The sequence below is a fragment of the Neoarius graeffei genome, chromosome 9 (assembly GCF_027579695.1).
Source record: "Neoarius graeffei isolate fNeoGra1 chromosome 9, fNeoGra1.pri, whole genome shotgun sequence".
NCBI lineage: Eukaryota > Metazoa > Chordata > Actinopteri > Siluriformes > Ariidae > Neoarius > Neoarius graeffei.
Genome location: NC_083577.1, coordinates 40,839,831 through 40,859,977, shown reverse-complemented (window position 1 = coordinate 40,859,977; position 20,147 = coordinate 40,839,831). Strand labels below are relative to the sequence as shown.

Here is a 20,147-nt window from a genome sequence, read left to right as displayed (position 1 = left end):
TTAAGTCTAAAGTGGACTTAGTCTTTGAAATATAATGGTAGAAGATGGCTTCAAAACCTTCTATGTAAATATGCACGGAGCATATTTGGCAGAATTTAGCTTAAAGTGAAGCAACAAATAAGTAAGGCTGCAAAGATTCTCAAGTATCAGCCATCCACTGAATCATCTTATACACAACCATACACAAAAACCTGATTAGCTACCAGCTACACTAATAACACTGAAGGAAAGAAAAATCCACCCTGAATGATTTGCATATTAATTTGAGCTCACAGCAAAGCTTTCCATGATCTCTTATGTTTGAAATTGCTGAATATATATATTTTTTTAGTGCTGTCAAGCGATTAAAATATTTAATCGCGATTAATGTCGCGACTGTCATAGTTAACTCGCGATTAATCGCAATTTAATCGCACATTTTTGTCACATGAAAAACCATTGTAATTCTCTTATCAGCATAAAAAAGTGAATGGGCTTGCTTTGTACCAATGTTTTTTTTATTGCAAAGCATAACACGTCTTGACACAGCCACTGCAAAGTGAAACCTAAGCCGAACACCGGGGCTAGCAAAAGAACCATGAGTGAAGTGATCTACTGCTTGAGTTAGTCTACAACTCTAATCAGAGAGACAGGTTACACAGTGACGGTAGGCTTGACATGCTTGATTATAATATAAAGTACACTATTATATTAACTTTAAGTTGTTCGTTGATAAACATTGCATTGAATCTGATCTTTACTGTTTCAGCTCACTTAACACATTTTGTACTTTTACACTTTCTGCCTGTTGATGCGTCGCGCTGTCCAATCGGAGGTGGCCAAATTTGCATATTACAGGAAGGATTTCTGGGATAGCATTGAGTTTACAGTTCAGAGGGATCTGGCTTCTTTAGACGCTGTCTTCTTAAAACTGAATAAATATTTAAAAAGAGCCAAATGAGCCAGTCTTTTGAACGGCTCTTTTCAAAGAACGGATCACAAAGATGCGGATTCCATCAAAGAGCCATAAATCCCATCTCTACTAGCGCGCCCTGCCCGCGCTGGTTCTTTTGGGGGAGGAGGGCAGAGGACTCTGGCTGTGCGGGGCGTGGCATTACAGTCTAGCTGCTATCGTTTTTCTAAGCAAAGTCTCTGTTCCAAGTTCCTGGCAGTTTCAAAAGCTTATGAAAAACCTACATCATGTCACAGAGCGTTAATCTTGCGATAAAAAAATTATCGCCGTTAAAATTGAGTCAAGTTAACGCGTTAATAACGCGACATTTTTGACAGCACTAATTTTTTTCTTTTAAATTAGGGTGACCATATTTTCAAACCCCAAAACCGGGACCCTTCGATGTACCGCAGGTTCATGCACGTGCACATGTACACGATGATACATGCACCATTGGCATTTTTATAAAGATGGGGGACAATCATTTCAGCGCTCAGCACACCTAGTGACTACACCCTTCAACGTCATCCACAAAAACATAGCGTATTTGAAAACTATATAATAACACTATAATAAACACAAAACTCAAGGATTGCACTTGTGTAATATAACATTTATTGATACTCGAATACCTTTCAAAACATAAGTGTGCGTATTTGAAAGTGTGCACAAGTGCTGGCTGCCAGCTTTTTTTTTTCCAACAAAACAATGAGCAAAAATCTTAGAATAGCCTATAAATAACTAAACCCGTTTTTTTCTCACAGTTTTTATACCATAAAAATAACTTTAACTTGCATTCTCACAATGCAGTGTCACCAGCTGGTCACAGTGAGTTTTATTGCTGCTCTCAACTCTGTAATTTTCACAGAATCAACTTAATCACAGAATTAACTTAAAAATGGCGAGTTTACAAAGATTAAAACGTCAAAACATTAAACCACTGTTGCACCTTGCTAACAACAAACCACAAAAGAGCCTTTAAAGAAACATATCTTTAAGAAGAACACTAGATTGTAGGCTCAGCTCCTCTCCTGAGCAGCCCGTTTCAGTTCACTGTCCCTGGCGATTGCCCCGCAATGTCATAGGCCACAACGGTGCAACTTCTCACTTGGAGCCATCGCTGATGTTTGTCCGTCTTAATCTTTTATATTGGATTTTTCACCGTATGAGACTGAAAATGTGCACTTGCAGTATGTACAGAACGCAGCACTTTCGTAGCCGGTTGCTTCACGAAGAAATGGGTTAGTCTCCCAGAGGTCTTTAGAAAACACTGACTTTCTCTTCAGCATCAGAGCAAACCGTTAGTGACAGATTCAATCAGACCGAGCTACAAGTGTCATAGCAAGAGCCACTGATTGACTGACACACATTCAGACAAATCAGTGTTGAATTCAGATGCATGGTGCATTGTTTGTTTTTTGATTGGGTTAGGGAATAATGCCTGGGACAGAACATGATAAACATACGATATATGTGATTATTATTATTATTATTTTTTTAGGGCGGCACGGTGGCGTAGTGGTTAGCGCTGTCGCCTCACAACAAGAAGGTCCGGGTTCGAGCCCCGTGGCCGGCGAGGGCCTTTCTGTGCGGAGTTTGCATGTTCTCCCCGTGTCCATGTGGGTTTCCTCCGGGTGCTCCGGTTTCCCCCACAGTCCAAAGACATGCAGGTTAGGTTAACTGGTGACTCTAAATTGACCGTAGGTGTGAATGTGAGTGTGAATGGTTGTCTGTGTCTATGTGTCAGCCCTGTGATGATCTGGCGACTTGCCCAGGGTGTACCCCGCCTTTCGCCCGTAGTCAGCTGGGATAGGCTCCAGCTTGCCTGCGACCCTGTAGAAGGATAAAGCGGCTAGAGATAATGAGATGAGATGTTGAAAACCGGGACATTTTAGTGTTTTACAGATATTTGTCAGGACTCGGGACGCCCAGTCCTGGACAAACCGGGACGTCTGGTCACTGTATTTTAAATGCCTATCTATGTAATAGTGCTAGCAATGTCCTACATGACCCATGATAGTGCAGCACACAACCACTAACTTCTCATAGGAATAACGTAAATTCAGCAATGCCTGACAAATTAACACTCGGATTGCAAAGCACATTACAAATATACTGCAAAAGTTACTTGTTTTAGCATATAAAAGTTAGTTACTTGGCTGCCTTAAAATTTTGACTCACTGAAACTCATACAGGAAGTTAGCACAATGAGGCAATCAAGTAGCATTGTGCTAACTTACTGTATGAGTTTCAGTGAACTCAAAATTTTTAGGCAGCCCGGTTAGGCCACTCGTTTTTTATTTTCTGGTTGACGGATTTTTCAGGTCAAATTGTGTGATGTAGGGCGAAATAAGAAAAAAAATAAGGCTACAAGATTGAAAAAAAATTATTTTCTTTAAATGAAAAAAATGTGTCGGAGGAAAAAATAATAATAATGCACTTAAAATTTTTGGCTGATTTGTTGAAATTAATTAACCCAAAATATATGTACTAGTCTACCAAAAGAAGTTTCCAGTTGAAATATTGACATGCGTTCATATTAATGAAACAAATATTAATTTAAGTTCAGCCATTTGTCATACCTTTTTGCGGGCAAGGATGTGTACTTTCGTTGGACATTCATGAGGACATCAAATGCTGATGGGCAACTGTCACTTTTTTTATCTGTTGCAACTGGATCGATCCTTATGTCCGCTGTAAAAAACTTGTAACCAAGTTCGTCCACTACAACTGTCATGGGCATCTGTAGGTCGGCTTGTGTCAAACCTGCTCGATGACCATCGTTGCCGACTCTAATGGTCAGGATATCGGCCAGAGCACAGTCTGCCACGCGCATAATAAACTCACCGACAGTTTCTCCTTCGGCAGACTGCTTAAATGCAGCTTGTCCCCCATTTAAACGAACCTGCACGAACGAAGTCATTGTGATTTGTTATTCGATTCTTCTCACATGGCATGAACACGCTTCCTGGACGCCGCCATTATTCGCAATGCACTTTGGGAACTCTCGAGACACGAATACAGTGGGGTCAATACAGTGACCAAAAAAATGACAAGTTGTATCGCGAGGTATCAAATGGTCATGATCAGGGCCGCTGACAGCTTTGGCTGGGCCCGGGACAAAATGCTCTGAATGGGCCCCCCCCCGGGCCAACCCACACACACACACCCACCTCTCTTATCACTCCAACCCTTAAATGACAGGTATTCAAAAACCATTCAACTGGTCAACAACCATTTCATTTTAGCATTTCAACATTTTTACAGTTTTAACATTTTAACAAAAAAAAAGCGCCCCAAACCAGCAACCTCACACACATTGTGATCCTGTGAAGTAATCCCCAATTTCACTGAATCTTTCCCCCCTGTACTGTAACGGAATAAGCGGTTACTGTTATTTTGTATCCTTTATCCGAACGACATTAAATGTATTCCGTTACGCCCCAAGCCTGCATGCGACAGCCCCCGCAATGCCTTCCTAAACTCGTGGATAGTCTACTATAATCACGCGATTGGGGTGCTCTTGAAGGAGCAACGATGGACGGGGGATTTCGGGCAGGGCTGGGGGCGAACATAGTATACTGCACGTGCGTACTGTCCAGTGTGAAAAGCAGAGAACAACACACCGCTCGAGAAACGGCGGGATATGTGAATATTCTTAGCTTCAATCAGATATATGAAACACAATGTTATTAAGCCGTTGTGGTTATGAAATGATTCAATGCCCTGTGCGTTTGATATGGTCTTCAGTATGACTTGCTCTCCCCTCGTTTGTAACATGAATTGCGTGCCGCGCGTGCCTTGGTTGGGGTTACTTTACGGGGCTGGAAAAAGTTGGCTGTGTCTTACCTGGCTCAGCTGCCCCACTGCCTTTGCTAGTACCTGCTGCATCATCCAAATCTTTAAAATATTTATGCAGTGAGCCCCTGAGTCTCTTGGTTTCTTCCTCTCTTTTTCTCTTTTCTTTTCTGTGCTCCTGACTTGTGCATGTTGGCAAATGGCACGCACGCTGATTGTCGAAGCGCTATGATCGAATGATGTCGTTTTTTTCCCCTTAATCAAAGAGTCAGACCAAACCATTTTTGCATTAGGGGTGGTAGGGGGTTCTTGATGCCTTTTTCAAAGACAATAAAGGCAAAAAATCTAGAAATCATTTATTGAATGCAAATATAGCACATTTCTCCCCCAAATCAACACATTTTGAAATGAAATGAAATAAAATAATTTAATCGCAACTTCATGAGAGCCCAGTTCTGGGCCCTCCCCATTCCTGGGCCCGGGACAACCCGTTTGTCCCCCCCTGTCGGCGGGCCTGGTCATGATAAAGATGCGATTTAACGTTTAATTTAGATTAAATAAAATTATTTTCACATCGGTATCTTTTGAGAGATCGGCGGGGGAAAAATTAAAAATAAAGTTGAATATTTTTTTTCAAGCGGCCCTTTTCTCAGCACTTCGGTGGATCCGTCAACCAGATAATATAAAATGAGTGGCCTTACTAACTTTTTTTTTAAGTTAAAAGAACAAATAATTTTTTTAGAATGTATTTAAATAGAAACGTATTTAATGTCTCATCTCATCTCATTATCTCTAGCCGCTTTATCCTTCTACAGGGTCGCAGGCAAGCTGGAGCCTATCCCAGCTGACTACGGGCGAAAGGCGGGGTACACCCTGGACAAGTCGCCAGGTCATCACAGGGCTGACACATAGACACAGACGTATGTAGTGCTATCCGTGTGGGTTTCCTCCGGGTGCTCCGGTTTCCCCCACAGTCCAAAGACATGCAGGTTAGGTTAACTGGTGACTCTAAATTGACCGTGGGTGTGAATGTGAGTGTGAATGGTTGTCTGTGTCTATGTGTCAGCCCTGTGATGACCTGGCGACTTGTCCAGGGTGTACCCCGCCTTTCGCCTGTAGTCAGCTGGGATAGGCTCCAGCTTGCCTGTGACCCTGTAGAACAGGATAAAGCGGCTAGAGATAATGAGATGAGATGAGAGACAATAATACTGAGTAGGGCCTCCCTTTGCTCTCAAAACAGCCTCAGTTCTTCGTAGTATGGAATCCACAAGATGTTGGAAACATTCCTTCAAGATTTTGGTCCATGTTGACCGTGTCGATTACATCATGCAATTCCTGCAGATTTTTCAGGTGCACGTTCATGCTGTGAATCTCCTGTTTTACCACATTCCAAAGACGTTCTACTGGATCCAGATCGGGTGGCTGGGAAGGCCACTGAAGAACACTGAACTCATCGTCAGGTTCATGGAACCAGTTTGAGACGACTTTTGCTTTGTGACATGGCGTATTATTATGCTGGAAGTAGCCAATAGAAGATGGTAAATTGTATCCATGAAGGGATGCACATGGTCTGTAACAATACTCAAATAGGCTATGGCATTCAAGCAGCGATTGATTAGTATTAACAGGCCCAAAGTGTGCCAAGACCCTGGACTGTTGAGACAAGGCAGGTTGGGTCCATGGATTCATGCTGTTGGCACCAAATTCTGACCCTGCTCTCTGTGTGCCTCCTCAGCAGAAACTCAGATACATCAGGCCAGGGTATGTTTTTCCAGTCTTCAGCTGTCCACTGTTGGTTAGCCTGTGCAGCCTCAGCTTTCTGTTCTTGGCTGACAGAAGGGGAACCTCACACGGTCTTCTGTTGTCGGTCATCCACCTCATTGTTTGAAGTGTTGTTCATTCTGAGGTGCTTTTCTGCTCACCACAATTGTACAGAGTGGTTACCTGATTTGCCTTTTTGTCAGCCTGGGCCAGTCTGACCATTCTCAGTTGATTTCTCTCATTAACAAGGTGTTTATGTTGCTCACTGGATGTTTTTTCTTTACTGCACCATTCTAAGTAAACTCTAGAAACTGTTGTGTGTGAAAATCCCAGGAGATCAGCAGTGATAAAAATATGCAAACCAGCCCGTCTGGCACCAACCATCATGCTGCATTCAAAATCACTGAGATCACAATTTTACCCTCATTCTGATGATTGATATGAACATTATCTGAAGCTGCTGGCCCGTATCTGGACGATTTTATAGATTGCTCTGCTGCTACATGACTGATTGATTAGATAATTGCCTGAATGAGTAGGTGTACAGGTGTTCCTAATAAAGTGCTCAGTGAGTGTACTGTATGTTTATATAGGTGTGACTTTGTTCCTCCTGAAGTATGGTATCAATTAGCATATACTGTAGTTGCCTATGAAAGTGACTTTGCTCTCCGTTTGTATGATCTTAAAAAGTAATCGTGTGAAAATGACCAGATGACGACTCTGAGCTTGTTGAACATCGGTGATGAAGCGTTTGATAAATTATGTAAAAAAAATTTTTGTGATATTCCAAATATGCAGTGTTATAAAGCTATAATAAGGTTAATGACTTATGCTGGGCATACACTGCGATTTTTGTCCCGATTTTGACACGATTTTCACTCGTGCAACTATTTTGGAGATCGGGCCGAGTTTTGGCTCAATCGTGCATCTCGGATCGTGTAGTATACATGGGGTAACGACAAGCGATTAACACCTCACGACCTCCTCCCGATCGATCGGATGAAAATCAAACCTGTTTGAAATCCTGAGCATCGGATCCGAGCATCGCATCCGAGCATCGGATCGTATAGTGTGAGAACAGGAATCGTAAGCTGCGATTCACTCGTACAGTGTGAGCAGCAGCTGAATACCGCGATTGAAAAAATCGCACAGTGTATGCCCAGCTTAAGACCTGTCATTAAAGATGTAGCTTCAGTAATGGCACGTACTGTAGGTGCAAATTGCTCTCTCAGATCCGCAATTATAGAAGCAACAATTAATGCTACTGCTAACACAGATCATAGTCAACCTGTAATTAAGGAATGCAAATAAGGACAAGTTGTCCCTGGATCAATTAAAAAGGCTATTTTGCCTGTGAATGCTCATATGTTTGAGGAATCAAACTCAGTGTAATTAAGACTCATTCTGACCCTCATTGATTACCGCACTGGGATGAGGATTAAATGCATCTTATTGTGGCATTATGGTGGCTGTTGCTTCACAATTAACACACACACACACACACACACACACACACACACACACACACACACACACACACACTTCAGAGAGTTTGGCTATTTTTCATTAAACACACTCATCATAGAGAGCAGTATATCCTTAATGATACCCATCTCTCTGTATTTGTATCTTACGCTTATTATTAGATTATGATCACAATAGTTTAATATTAGAAATTGCTTTTTAATGACTGATATGATTTTAATGACATGATAAATATTAAGTCATTCATTTTCAGTCTAATAGTCTTATATTGAATCTATAAAAGCACACCTAGTTGATGTGACTAAGAAGCGGTGTTGTTTTAATTCAAAGACATTTCTACATTTTAGGATATATTCGGGAAATATTTTAGGAAAAGGTTTATGATGTAGAATATGGAAGAAAAGTGATGAAGTACAATGAGCATGATAAACAATCATCTAAAAATGATAAAGTACAATTAATAAACAAACAATTATGATTTCTGTATTGCAGAACTAGTGTTTATAATATTATACATCATACAGCCATACATTTGTGTTGTCTACAATGTTCTTTCTTTCTTTCTTTCTTTCTTTCTTTCTTTCTTTCTTTCTTTCTTTCTTTCTTTCTTTCTTTCTTTCTTTCTTTCTTTCTTTCTTCTTGCTTGCTTGCTTGCTTGCTGTTTTTTCTTTGGTATGTCCTGCTTTTAAAACATGTACAAACACACACAAGTCTGGCTTACTCACCTGTGTGTGTGTGTGTGTGTGTGTGTGTGTGAATATATGCTGTGTCATGCACACATTCTGTTTTTCCAAACACGGCTATTCATTTAAAGCTTTGAGGAGAGGAACCCTGCACGGATTGAGCATTGTTCCTACTGGCACATTTGTCCTCTGAATTCTGTTGAATAAATAAATGAACAGAGTTGACAACATATTGGCCTTGATAACAAATTATGAGTAATATCTGCTGATATCGATATACACTATTGGAAGAGCAGCCCATTTTACCACAACTTACTGTGAACCTGAGATTAAAATGGTGCACAAACTGTACGTAAATTTCGTTTTTGGATAAAAATCCAGTTTAATACGAGCACATCTTTAGTAGATGTGTATTTTGGTGCTTAGTATTTGGATTTATCCAGACAGTGGTTGTGTGTGGTTGAGTGCGCTTAAAAATCCCTATAATTATAACATTCCAAATTAGACTTCAAAAAATGCAAATGTCAAAAAAATATTTTAACATGTTGAGTTTTCTGCTTTTTATTTATTAGTGTGTGTGGGCTTTAAAATCCTCCCTCTGTAGGTGAACATGCCAGAACTGGCACTGCTGCGGTTTGTCGTACTGGATGATGACTATATTGGTGATGACTTTATTGGCCAGTACACCATCGCTTTTGAATGCCTACAGCCTGGCTACAGGAATGTGCCACTGCTGTGCCTGGCAGGAGAGCCTTTACCGCACGCCAGTCTGTTTGTGCACGTGGCTATCACTAACCGCCGTGGTGGAGGCAAGGCTCATAGACGGGGCCTATCTGTGAAGCGAGGAGTGCGTCGAGGAAGGGAGTATGTCACCCTCCGAAACACGGCCATCAAAGTGTTAGACGACACCTTTCGCTCTGCCGGCCTGCCACTCAGAGAGGCCACTGACCTGCGAGAGAACGCACTGGTAAGTGTGACTGGTAGATTCCCAGAACTCTGATTAATTCATTTTACAGTGAATATATCAAAGGATCATTACTCATTTTTTTCTGTTCTACACCAATATATACAGTATTTTATTCTGCAATTTATGTGTACCAATATAATATGGAAAAATAAATGTGAGAGGAAGAATAGGTTGGTGGAAAAATAATATGCACTAGTGAATGAATTAAAATAAACAGTGTATTCTGATCAAACAAGCAGCAGAAGCGAGAACCAAGATGATGTAAAAACCCGTAACCAACTGTTTGTTTGCTGGATAAATATGACTGTATCTGAAATTAAATATGACCTCTGTTTATATCTAATTATTTAAATAGATTTCAAGCCTTTGGGCCGAATAAAAAATGAAACAAAAAACGTGTAGGTTGGTCTACATTCGGTGTCCATTCGTTCCTATGTTGAGCAGACAGGACTTCCCTTCCTGAGTCACTGATGTGATGTACGTGTGTGGTATTTTGTGGAATTAAGGCCCACTTTACATGGGGACGGTCTGAAACAAAAACGCAAAAGTCCGTTTTCGTTCTCACTTTTTTCCGCGTCTACACGACCGTTTTCAAGGAGGAAATCTGCGTCTATACGGTGACGCATAAATGTGTGGAATTCAATTGCATGTGCATGCCAGGCGGCTAGGTGGTGCTGTGAAAGACCTCCGCTATGTCTGCATGTATGCGCAACGTCTTCCGTCTTGTCTGATCTGCACATCTGCGCCGCGAAAACTTTGACTACTCTGGCTATGGTAAGTAAGAAAGTAAGTAAAAAAGTAAGAGCATAATACTATACCCGCCTCTGTTCATTAACGGTATATGTGCAGATTCGGTATAGATGTTCGAAGGACTCCTGGACGTTTATTAAAGCTGCCAGAGCAGCTTGAAGGTCCGTTGGATCGATGTAATCAGACATGCTCTTAATTTTTTACTTACTTTCTTACTTCCCGGGCTGGCATGTACAGTATATGACATATGTATGACGTAAACGCGTACCCGACGTGAGCAGATCCGAGCAGAGTTTCGCGTATTGGGTAGTTTAGACGGATATGCAACGGGGGCTGTTTTTAACTTATCCACTCTGGAAGGCGTTTTCAATTTTTTCCGTTTTTCAGCCTCGGAAACGCCGTCCCCGTGTAGATGAAAGGCACTTCTGATAAAATATTTAGTCGTTTTTACCCGACAGCGTCCTCGTGTAAACGGGCCCCAAATGTTGCCTGCCTGTACTAAGAAAGCAGGAGAGCAGGATTGTTCCTCATGTATAAATATCTTTCATCGAACCACTTATCTAACACACACACACACACACACACACACACACACACACACACACACACACACACACACAGAGGAGGTTATGATAATAATGACAAAAGGTATGTTATGGACAGGTGGAAAACTCCAATGCGATAAGAAGTGATATAAAACTTGGTCACATTCAAACCATGTAAGTAAGCTCAACAAAACTTAAGAGACTGATAAAAGCTGATAAAACTGTACATTTTTCAGTACAGCATGAACCCAGTCACTGATTACTTTTTGTGATCATGCTGTTTTTCTGTTATCCATTGCTGTACTTAGATTGCATTCAAATACACTGTGTGGTGCCACCCAGTCGGTGTAGAACGGTTGATTTAAATGCCTCTGTAGGACAAGAAGGGAATGCAGAAAGGAGAAAAATAAAATTAGACTTGCTGAGATAACCCTTTAAACTCCCAGGATCCAGGTGGATGCCCAGGCTTATAGTCTTCACTCTCGTTTCTTGTAGTGGCTGAATAATTCAAAGTAGTTTCTAAATAATATTCTTTATTATTATTATACATATGGGCCACTTTTTCCATGGAATAAAAACATGTATTCTATTCCCTTCTAACGGGTTTATTGATGGCGTGCAATATTGTTATCATATCACTTATCCTCCATGTATTACGCCACTCTACCCGATGGAGAATGAACGTGCAATATTGTTATAATATTTCACATTGTCAAGACCACACGACGTCACGCTTTGGAGCTCATGTGACGATCCAGTGACAACTTTTCTGTTGTGCATGCACACAATCATTTCTTTGTCTGCTGGGAAAGAGAGAAGACAGGGTTAATTAAGTGCTCGGATTAAGCACTAATTAAATAAACTGAAAACTGAAACAAAAGATGCGCTGAACACCTGAAAGGCTACCAAAACTTCATTATATATTCTTCACGCATATTTACAAGAGAAAAACATACCAACGGACATAGAAAAACTGGAAAAGAGACACGTCAGAGATGTAAAACTTCCGCGTTAGTGAGTGACTGTGACAGATTGTACGCAAACATGACCGCGAGGTTTGCTTCTTTAAAAGCAGAAGATTTAAAGAGGCAGATGCGCTGAACACCTGAAAGGCTACCAAAACTTCACTGGATATTCTTCACACATATTTACAAGAGAAAAACATACCAACAGACATCGAAAAACTGGAAAAAAGAGCAATAGCAGAACTATTATCAAAGTTTGACTTGGAGGTGAGGAAAAGTGACGGAGACTTTTACAAGAGGACTTCACTCGTGGACTTCACTCAGCAAAGCCCTTTTGTTTTGAACAACTGCAATGTAACAATTAACTATGACCAAAAGTAACTTTGAACTTGAATTGTCAACCTACATAGCTTGTATATAAGTTGGGTTGTGGTTCAGGCTTTTTGGACTTGTACCATTTTTATGGTTAGAACTTTGACTTTGTACACTGGATTGACACAACATTGAATTACATTTGATCAGAATCAGCATTCAATATTGATAAGTTACACCCGTCTTTAACTTTTTGTAAAATCTATAATTGTTCCATTGAATGTGTATGTATAATAATAATAATAATAATAATAATATTGGCTGGCTTTTTTGTGGTATATCAGATATATTCCATTCAGCTACTCATCTTCAACTCATTCAATATCTAGCTGAATGGAATATATCTGATATACCATGAAAAAAGCCAGCCAATATTATTTAAATATTATCCATCCATCCATTATCTATACCGCTTATCTGTGTGGGTTGCGGGGGAAGCTGGAGCCAATCCCAGCCGACTCTGGGCGAGAGGCGGGGCATTCTTTAATATTAATAACTGAATAATAAGTACCAAGAGCTTCCTGCTGGTCTTCTGAAACCGTCACTATACTACACAACAATAACAGAGAACCAAAACAAAGAATGTACGATTATTTAATTACAGCACCTATTTCACAGGAAGTGTCCAACGATTGGTCACTACACTATGTAGATAGAAAACATGAAAGTAGACTTTCTTACTCATGTTTGTTTTATTGCATTTAAGTGTTTCTATGTGTATTTGTGAATGATCCTGCCACCAGTGAGTTATTTATTCTTTCTTCTTTTCTGTAGAGTGCTACAGTGGCGTTCAAAGAGCAATGTGGACTCCCTCCAGTGTCCACACTGAAGCAGTGCATGCAGAGTCTGTCCACAAGGCTGCAGAGCCCTGACGGTTCCCCAGGAGCCAGCCTGATCCTGAAAGACGGTTATCCCTGCCTGGAGCCACTTGCAAACCTGAACGACACCATACGCAAGCTGCTTAATGCCTATGACACGGTGAATAACTCACATAACTCGCTTAACTCACATGTCCAGTAATTTATTGAGAAAAAATATCCTCAAATGACTGTAAAGCTCTGTAATTGACACATCAGAGACAGAAGGATTAAGCCTGGCTTTATCGATTGCATTTTCCTAAGCTACAAGTCTAACAATTTTAAGGAGAAACAGATCTTGGAAGCCAGAGCCTTTCTTTAGCTTGAACTGTTCTGGAGACAGATTACAGACACGCAGTGTCATTATCTGTATCTGTATCTTAGTGCTCGAAACATTCAAATATTCATATCTCTGTTTCTAATCAGATTTAAACCTGGACTGTTTTTTTTTTTTTTTCAATCCCACTTGAGCAGTGGTTATTTTTGCTTGTACCTGCCCACAGTATTTTTGAATGAATTTATTGACAAACTATAAACAAACTACTAGACTAACATACTCCATTATATTAATCCCCATTACTAAGGCAGTTACGAAGGACAAATGAATGAACACTGTAAACTCCTCACATTAATGAACGTGCTCGTTGTTTCTCCTTTGAGCTTTACACTCACTGGCCACTTTAATAGGAACTTGTTCTTGATTCTAATATTCCTGTTCTTGGCTGCAGGAGTGGAGCCCAATGTGTTCTTCTGCTGTTGCATGCTGAGACGCTTTTCTGCTCACCGCGGTTTTAAAGAGTGCTTATATGAGTTACTATATCGTTCTTGGCAGCTCAAACCAATCTGGCCATTTTCCTCTGACCTCTCTTATCAACAAGACATTTCCACCCACAGAACTGTCGCTCACTCAGTGTTTTTTGTTTTTCACACCATTCTGTGTAAACTCGAGAGACTGTTGTGTGTGAAAACCCCAGGAGATCAGCAGTTTCTGAAATACTCAAACCAGTCCATCTGGCTCAAATCAACACCCATGCCACAGTGAAAGTCACACTTTGAGATCACAATTTTTCCCGTTCTGATGTTTGAAATGAACATTAACTGAAGCTCTTGATTTGTATCTGCATGATTTGATGCATTGTGCTGCTGTCAAGGGATCGGCCGATTAGAGAACTGCAGAAAGCAGCAGGTGGATAGGTGTTCCTAATAAAGTGGCCAGTGAGTGAGACTTTTTACTTGTGGTCACCAGTCTTGCTGCACACCTCTAGTCTCAACCAGATGCCCTGTGAACCTTTCTGGCAAGCTTTCTAGGAAAAAACAAACAAAAAACGTGTGCCTCCTGCTTGTATGTCTGTTTCTGTTTAGAACACAATCTTTTCATTCGGAATAATGAATTTGTGTTTCGTTATATCTCTAATATATCCACAAAATGCCTTCAGATAGATACTACTGATGGACAGAAGGAAGCTAAACCTCTCAAGTTGTGACTTTGAATTTTATATTTGCATAAACACCCAGGGGGAATACTGAGTACTTCCTGAAGAATAAATATCTGTCAGCTGTGTGAGGCTGGATAAAAACACTTTGGCCTGAAACATCAAAAGAAGACACTGCTATCATTTGATAAACCTGTTGTTTAGAGTTAGATTATTATTTTGTAAATGGAAGATATTAAAACTTAACAAAATATCAGTATTCACAAGGAATGGTAAAAGTAAAAAAAAAAATTATAGTGGGCTTAGTCATTTTAATCGTTGATGGGACAAACACTGGTTAATGCACTTGTTGATTTTTGGAATAATTTTATTTATTATTTATCGTCAGTTAATACGTACACGTGCTAGTTACGTAAAAGAAAATTCTGAGATTTTTAACCTGGGCCCTATTATCCCCGTGGCTTTGCATCCAAATATTTACCAGGGACAAAAATTATTCAAATCGCTCCAGTATTGAATTAGAACATGTCTGTTAGGGGTAAAATCCATTCTCAGGTTAAACCTGTATTCAACCTAGGTTGAATTGGTGGACCACATTTTACCTTGGTTAAATATATAGACAGCATTCAATCTAGGTTAAATTTATAATTTTTTTTATATTTTGAGACAGTTAGCTTTTTCTTGGTGGTTGGGTTAGTTTTATTTTAGGGTTTGGGTTAGTTTTATTTTAGGGCTTGGGTCAACTTTTTGTGGGGGTTTGGGTTAGTTTTATTTTAGGGCTTGGGTTATCTTTTTGTTGGGGTTTGGGTTAGTTTTATTTTAGGGCTTGGGTTAGCTTTTTGTTGGGGGTTGGGTTAGTTTTATTTTAGGGCTTGGGTTAGCTTTTTGTTGGGGTTTGGGTTACTTTTATTTTAGGGCTTGGGTTAGCTTTTTATTGGAGGTTGGGTTAGTTTTATTTTAGGATTTGGGATCGCTTTTTGTTGGGGTTTGGGTTAGTTTTATTTTAGGGCTTGGGTTTGCTTTTTGTTGGGGATTGGATTAGTTTTATTTTAGGGTTTGGGTTAGCTTTTTGTTGGAGGTTGGGTTAGTTTTATTTTAGGGCTTGGGTTAGCTTTTTGTTGGGGGTTGGGTTAGTTTTATTTTAGGGTTTGGGTTAGCTTTTTGTTGGGGGTTGGGTTAGTTTTATTTTAGGGCTTGGGTTAGCTTTTTGTTGGAGGTTGGGTTAGTTTTATTTTAGGGCTTGGGTTAGCTTTTTGTTGGGGTTTGGGTTAGTTTTATTTTAGGGCTTGGGTTAGCTTTTTGTTGGGGTTTGGGTTAGTTTTATTTTAGGGCTTGGGTTAGCTTTTTGTTGGGGGTTGGGTTAGTTTTATTTTAGGGCTTGGGTTAACTTTTTGTTGGAGGTTGGGTTAGCTTTTTGTTGGGGTTTGGGTTAGTTTTATTTTAGGGCTTGGGTTAGCTTTTTGTTGGGGGTTGAGTTAGTTTTATTTTAGGGCTTGGGTTAGCTTTTTGTTGGGGGTTGGGTTAGTTTTATTTTAGGGCTTGGGTTAGCTTTTTGTTGGGGTTTGGGTTAGTTTTATTTTAGGGCTTGGGTTAGCTTTTTGTGGGGGGTTGGGTTAGTTTTATTTTAAGGCTTGGGTTAGCTTTTTGTTGGGGTTTGGGTTAGTTTTATTTTAGGGCTTGGGTTAGCTTTTTGTGGGGGGTTGGGTTAGTTTTATTTTAGGGCTTGGGTTAACTTTTAGTTGGGGTTTGGGTTAGTTTTATTTTAGGGCTTGGGTTAATTTTTTGTTGGGGTTTGGGTTAGTTTTATTTTAAGGCTTGGGTTCGCTTTTTGTTGGGGTTTGGGTTAGTTTTATTTTAGGGCTTGGGTTAGCTTTTTGTTGGAGGTTGGGTTAGGTTTATTTTAGGGCTTGGGTTAGCTTTTTGTTGGGGGTTGGGTTAGTTTTATTTTAGGGCTTGGGTTAACTTTTTGTTGGAGGTTGGGTTAGCTTTTTGTTGGGGTTTGGGTTAGTTTTATTTTAGGGCTTGGGTTAGCTTTTTGTTGGAGGTTGGGTTAGCTTTTTGTTGGGGTTTGGGTTAGTTTTATTTTAGGGCTTGGGTTAGCTTTTTGTTGGGGGTTGGGTTAGTTTTATTTTAGGGCTTGGGTTAGCTTTTTGTTGGAGGTTGGGTTAGTTTTATTTTAGGGCTTGGGTTAGCTTTTTGTTGGGGGTTGGGTTAGTTTTATTTTAGGGCTTGGGTTAGCTTTTTGTTGGAGGTTGGGTTAGCTTTTTGTTGGGGTTTGGGTTAGTTTTATTTTAGGGCTTGGGTTAGCTTTTTGTTGGAGGTTGGGTTAGCTTTTTGTTGGGGTTTGGGTTAGTTTTATTTTAGGGCTTGGGTTAGCTTTTTGTTGGGGATTGGGTTAGTTTTATTTTAGGGCTTGGGTTAGCTTTTTGTTGGGGGTTGGGTTAGTTTTATTTTAGGGCTTGGGTTAGCTTTTTGTTGGGGTTTGGGTTAGTTTTATTTTAGGGCTTGGGTTAGCTTTTTGTGGGGGTTTGGGTTAGTTTTATTTTAGGGCTTGGGTTAGCTTTTTGTTGGGGTTTGGGTTAGTTTTATTTTAGGGCTTGGGTTAACTTTTTGTTGGGGTTTGGGTTAGTTTTATTTTAGGGCTTGGGTTAATTTTTTGTTGGGGTTTGGGTTAGTTTTATTTTAAGGCTTGGGTTCGCTTTTTGTTGGGGTTTGGGTTAGTTTTATTTTAGGGCTTGGGTTAGCTTTTTGTTGGGGTTTGGGTTAGTTTTATTTTAGGGCTTGGGTTAGCTTTTTGTTGGGGTTTGGGTTAGTTTTATTTTAGGGCTTGGGTTAGCTTTTTGTTGGAGGTTGGGTTAGTTTTATTTTAGGGCTTGGGTTAGTGTTTTGTTAGGGGTTGGGTTAGTTTTATTTTAGGGCTTGGGTTAGCTTTTTGTTGGGGTTTGGGTTAGTTTTATTTTAGGGCTTGGGTTAGCTTTTTCTTGGAGGTTGGGTTAGTTTTATTTTAGGGTTTGGGTTAGCTTTTTGTTGGGAGTGGGGTTAGTTTTATTTTAGGGCTTGGGTTAGCTTTTTGTTGGTGGTTGGGTTAGTATTATTTTAGGGTTTGGGTTAGTTTTATTTTAGGGCTTGGGTTAGCTTTTTGTTGGAGGTTGGGTTAGTTTTATTTTAGGGCTTGGGTTTGCTTTTTGTTGGGGTTTGGGTCAGTATTATTTTAATGCTTGGGTTAGTTTTATTTTAGGGTTTGGGTTAGCTTTTTGTTGGGGGTTGGGTTAGTTTTATTTTAGGGCTTGGGTTAGCTTTTTGTTGGGGTTTGGGTTAGTTTTATTTTAGGGCTTGGGTTAGCTTTTTGTTGGGGGTTGGGTTAGTTTTATTTTAGGGCTTGGGTTAGCTTTTTGTTGGGGTTTGGGTTAGTTTTATTTTAGGGCTTGGGTTAGCTTTTTGTTGGGGGTTGGGTTAGTTTTATTTTAGGGCTTGGGTTAGCTTTTTGTTGGGGGTTGGGTTAGTTTTATTTTAGGGCTTGGGTTAGCTTTTTGTTGGGGGTTGGGTTAGTTTTATTTTAGGGCTTGGGTTAGCTTTTTGTTGGAGGTTGGGTTAGTTTTATTTTAGGGCTTGGGTTAGCTTTTTGTTGGGGGTTGGGTTAGCTTTTTGTTGGGGGTTGGGTTAGTTTTATTTTAGGGCTTGGGTTAGCTTTTTGTTGGAGGTTGGGTTAGTTTTATTTTAGGGCTTGGGTTAGCTTTTTGTTGGGGTTTGGGTTAGTTTTATTTTAGGGCTTGGGTTAGCTTTTTGTTGGGGGTTGGGTTAGTTTTATTTTAGGGCTTGGGTTAACTTTTTGTTGGAGGTTGGGTTAGCTTTTTGTTGGGGTTTGGGTTAGTTTTATTTTAGGGCTTGGGTTAGCTTTTTGTTGGGGGTTGGGTTAGTTTTATTTTAGGGCTTGGGTTAGCTTTTTGTTGGGGTTTGGGTTAGTTTTATTTTAGGGCTTGGGTTAGTGTTTTGTTAGGGGTTGGGTTAGTTTTATTTTAGGGCTTGGGTTAGCTTTTTGTTGGGGTTTGGGTTAGTTTTATTTTAGGGCTTGGGTTAGTGTTTTGTTAGGGGTTGGGTTAGTTTAATTTTAGGGCTTGGGTTAGCTTTTTGTTGGGGTTTGGGTTAGTTTTATTTTAGGGCTTGGGTTAGCTTTTTCTTGGAGGTTGGGTTAGTTTTATTTTAGGGTTTGGGTTAGCTTTTTGTTGGGAGTGGGGTTAGTTTTATTTTAGGGCTTGGGTTAGCTTTTTGTTGGTGGTTGGGTTAGTATTATTTTAGGGTTTGGGTTAGTTTTATTTTAGGGCTTGGGTTAGCTTTTTGTTGGAGGTTGGGTTAGTTTTATTTTAGGGCTTGGGTTTGCTTTTTGTTGGGGTTTGGGTTAGTATTATTTTAATGCTTGGGTTAGTTTTATTTTAGGGTTTGGGTTAGCTTTTTGTTGGGGGTTGGGTTAGTTTTATTTTAGGGCTTGGGTTAGCTTTTTGTTGGGGTTTGGGTTAGTTTTATTTTAGGGCTTGGGTTAGCTTTTTGTTGGGGGTTGGGTTAGTTTTATTTTAGGGCTTGGGTTAGCTTTTTGTTGGGGTTTGGGTTAGTTTTATTTTAGGGCTTGGGTTAGCTTTTTGTTGGGGGTTGGGTTAGTTTTATTTTAGGGCTTGGGTTAGCTTTTTGTTGGGGGTTGGGTTAGTTTTATTTTAGGGCTTGGGTTAGCTTTTTGTTGGGGGTTGGGTTAGTTTTATTTTAGGGCTTGGGTTAGCTTTTTGTTGGAGGTTGGGTTAGTTTTATTTTAGGGCTTGGGTTAGCTTTTTGTTGGGGGTTGGGTTAGCTTTTTGTTGGGGGTTGGGTTAGTTTTATTTTAGGGCTTGGGTTAGCTTTTTGTTGGAGGTTGGGTTAGTTTTATTTTAGGGCTTGGGTTAGCTTTTTGTTGGGGTTTGGGTTAGTTTTATTTTAGGGCTTGGGTTAGCTTTTTGTTGGGGGTTGGGTTAGTTTTATTTTAGGGCTTGGGTTAACTTTTTGTTGGAGGTTGGGTTAGCTTTTTGTTGGGGTTTGGGTTAGTTTTATTTTAGGGCTTGGGTTAGCTTTTTGTTGGGGGTTGGGTTAGTTTTATTTTAGGGCTTGGGTTAGCTTTTTGTTGGGGTTTGGGTTAGTTTTATTTTAGGGCTTGGGTTAGCTTTTTGTGGGGGGTTGGGTTAGTTTTATTTTAAGGCTTGGGTTAGCTTTTTGTTGGGGTTTGGGTTAGTTTTATTTTAGGGCTTGGGTTAGCTTTTTGTGGGGGGTTGGGTTAGTTTTATTTTAGGGCTTGGGTTAACTTTTAGTTGGGGTTTGGGTAAGTTTTATTTTAGGGCTTGGGTTAATTTTTTGTTGGGGTTTGGGTTAGTTTTATTTTAAGGCTTGGGTTCGCTTTTTGTTGGGGTTTGGGTTAGTTTTATTTTAGGGCTTGGGTTAGCTTTTTGTTGGAGGTTGGGTTAGTTTTATTTTAGGGCTTGGGTTAGCTTTTTGTTGGGGGTTGGGTTAGTTTTATTTTAGGGCTTGGGTTAACTTTTTGTTGGAGGTTGGGTTAGCTTTTTGTTGGGGTTTGGGTTAGTTTT

The 20,147-nt window shown here is 40.1% G+C and overlaps 1 protein-coding gene across 2 annotated transcripts in view; it reads left to right on the top strand.

Moving 5' to 3' along the window:
* plcl1 (phospholipase C like 1) overlaps positions 1-20,147 on the top strand; it is a 169,250-nt gene that overhangs the window by 107,651 nt on the left and 41,452 nt on the right. The window contains exons 4-6 of one of the 2 annotated variants that reach the window (XM_060929491.1): positions 9,263-9,625; positions 13,032-13,235; positions 13,843-14,091. In XM_060929491.1, coding sequence (XP_060785474.1) covers positions 9,263-9,625; positions 13,032-13,235; positions 13,843-13,881 — 606 coding nt within the window. In that variant the 3' untranslated portion in view covers positions 13,882-14,091. Of the gene's footprint in view, positions 1-9,262; positions 9,626-13,031; positions 13,236-13,842; positions 14,092-20,147 lie in introns of those variants that run through there. The other variant, XM_060929490.1, reaches the window with a different exon arrangement.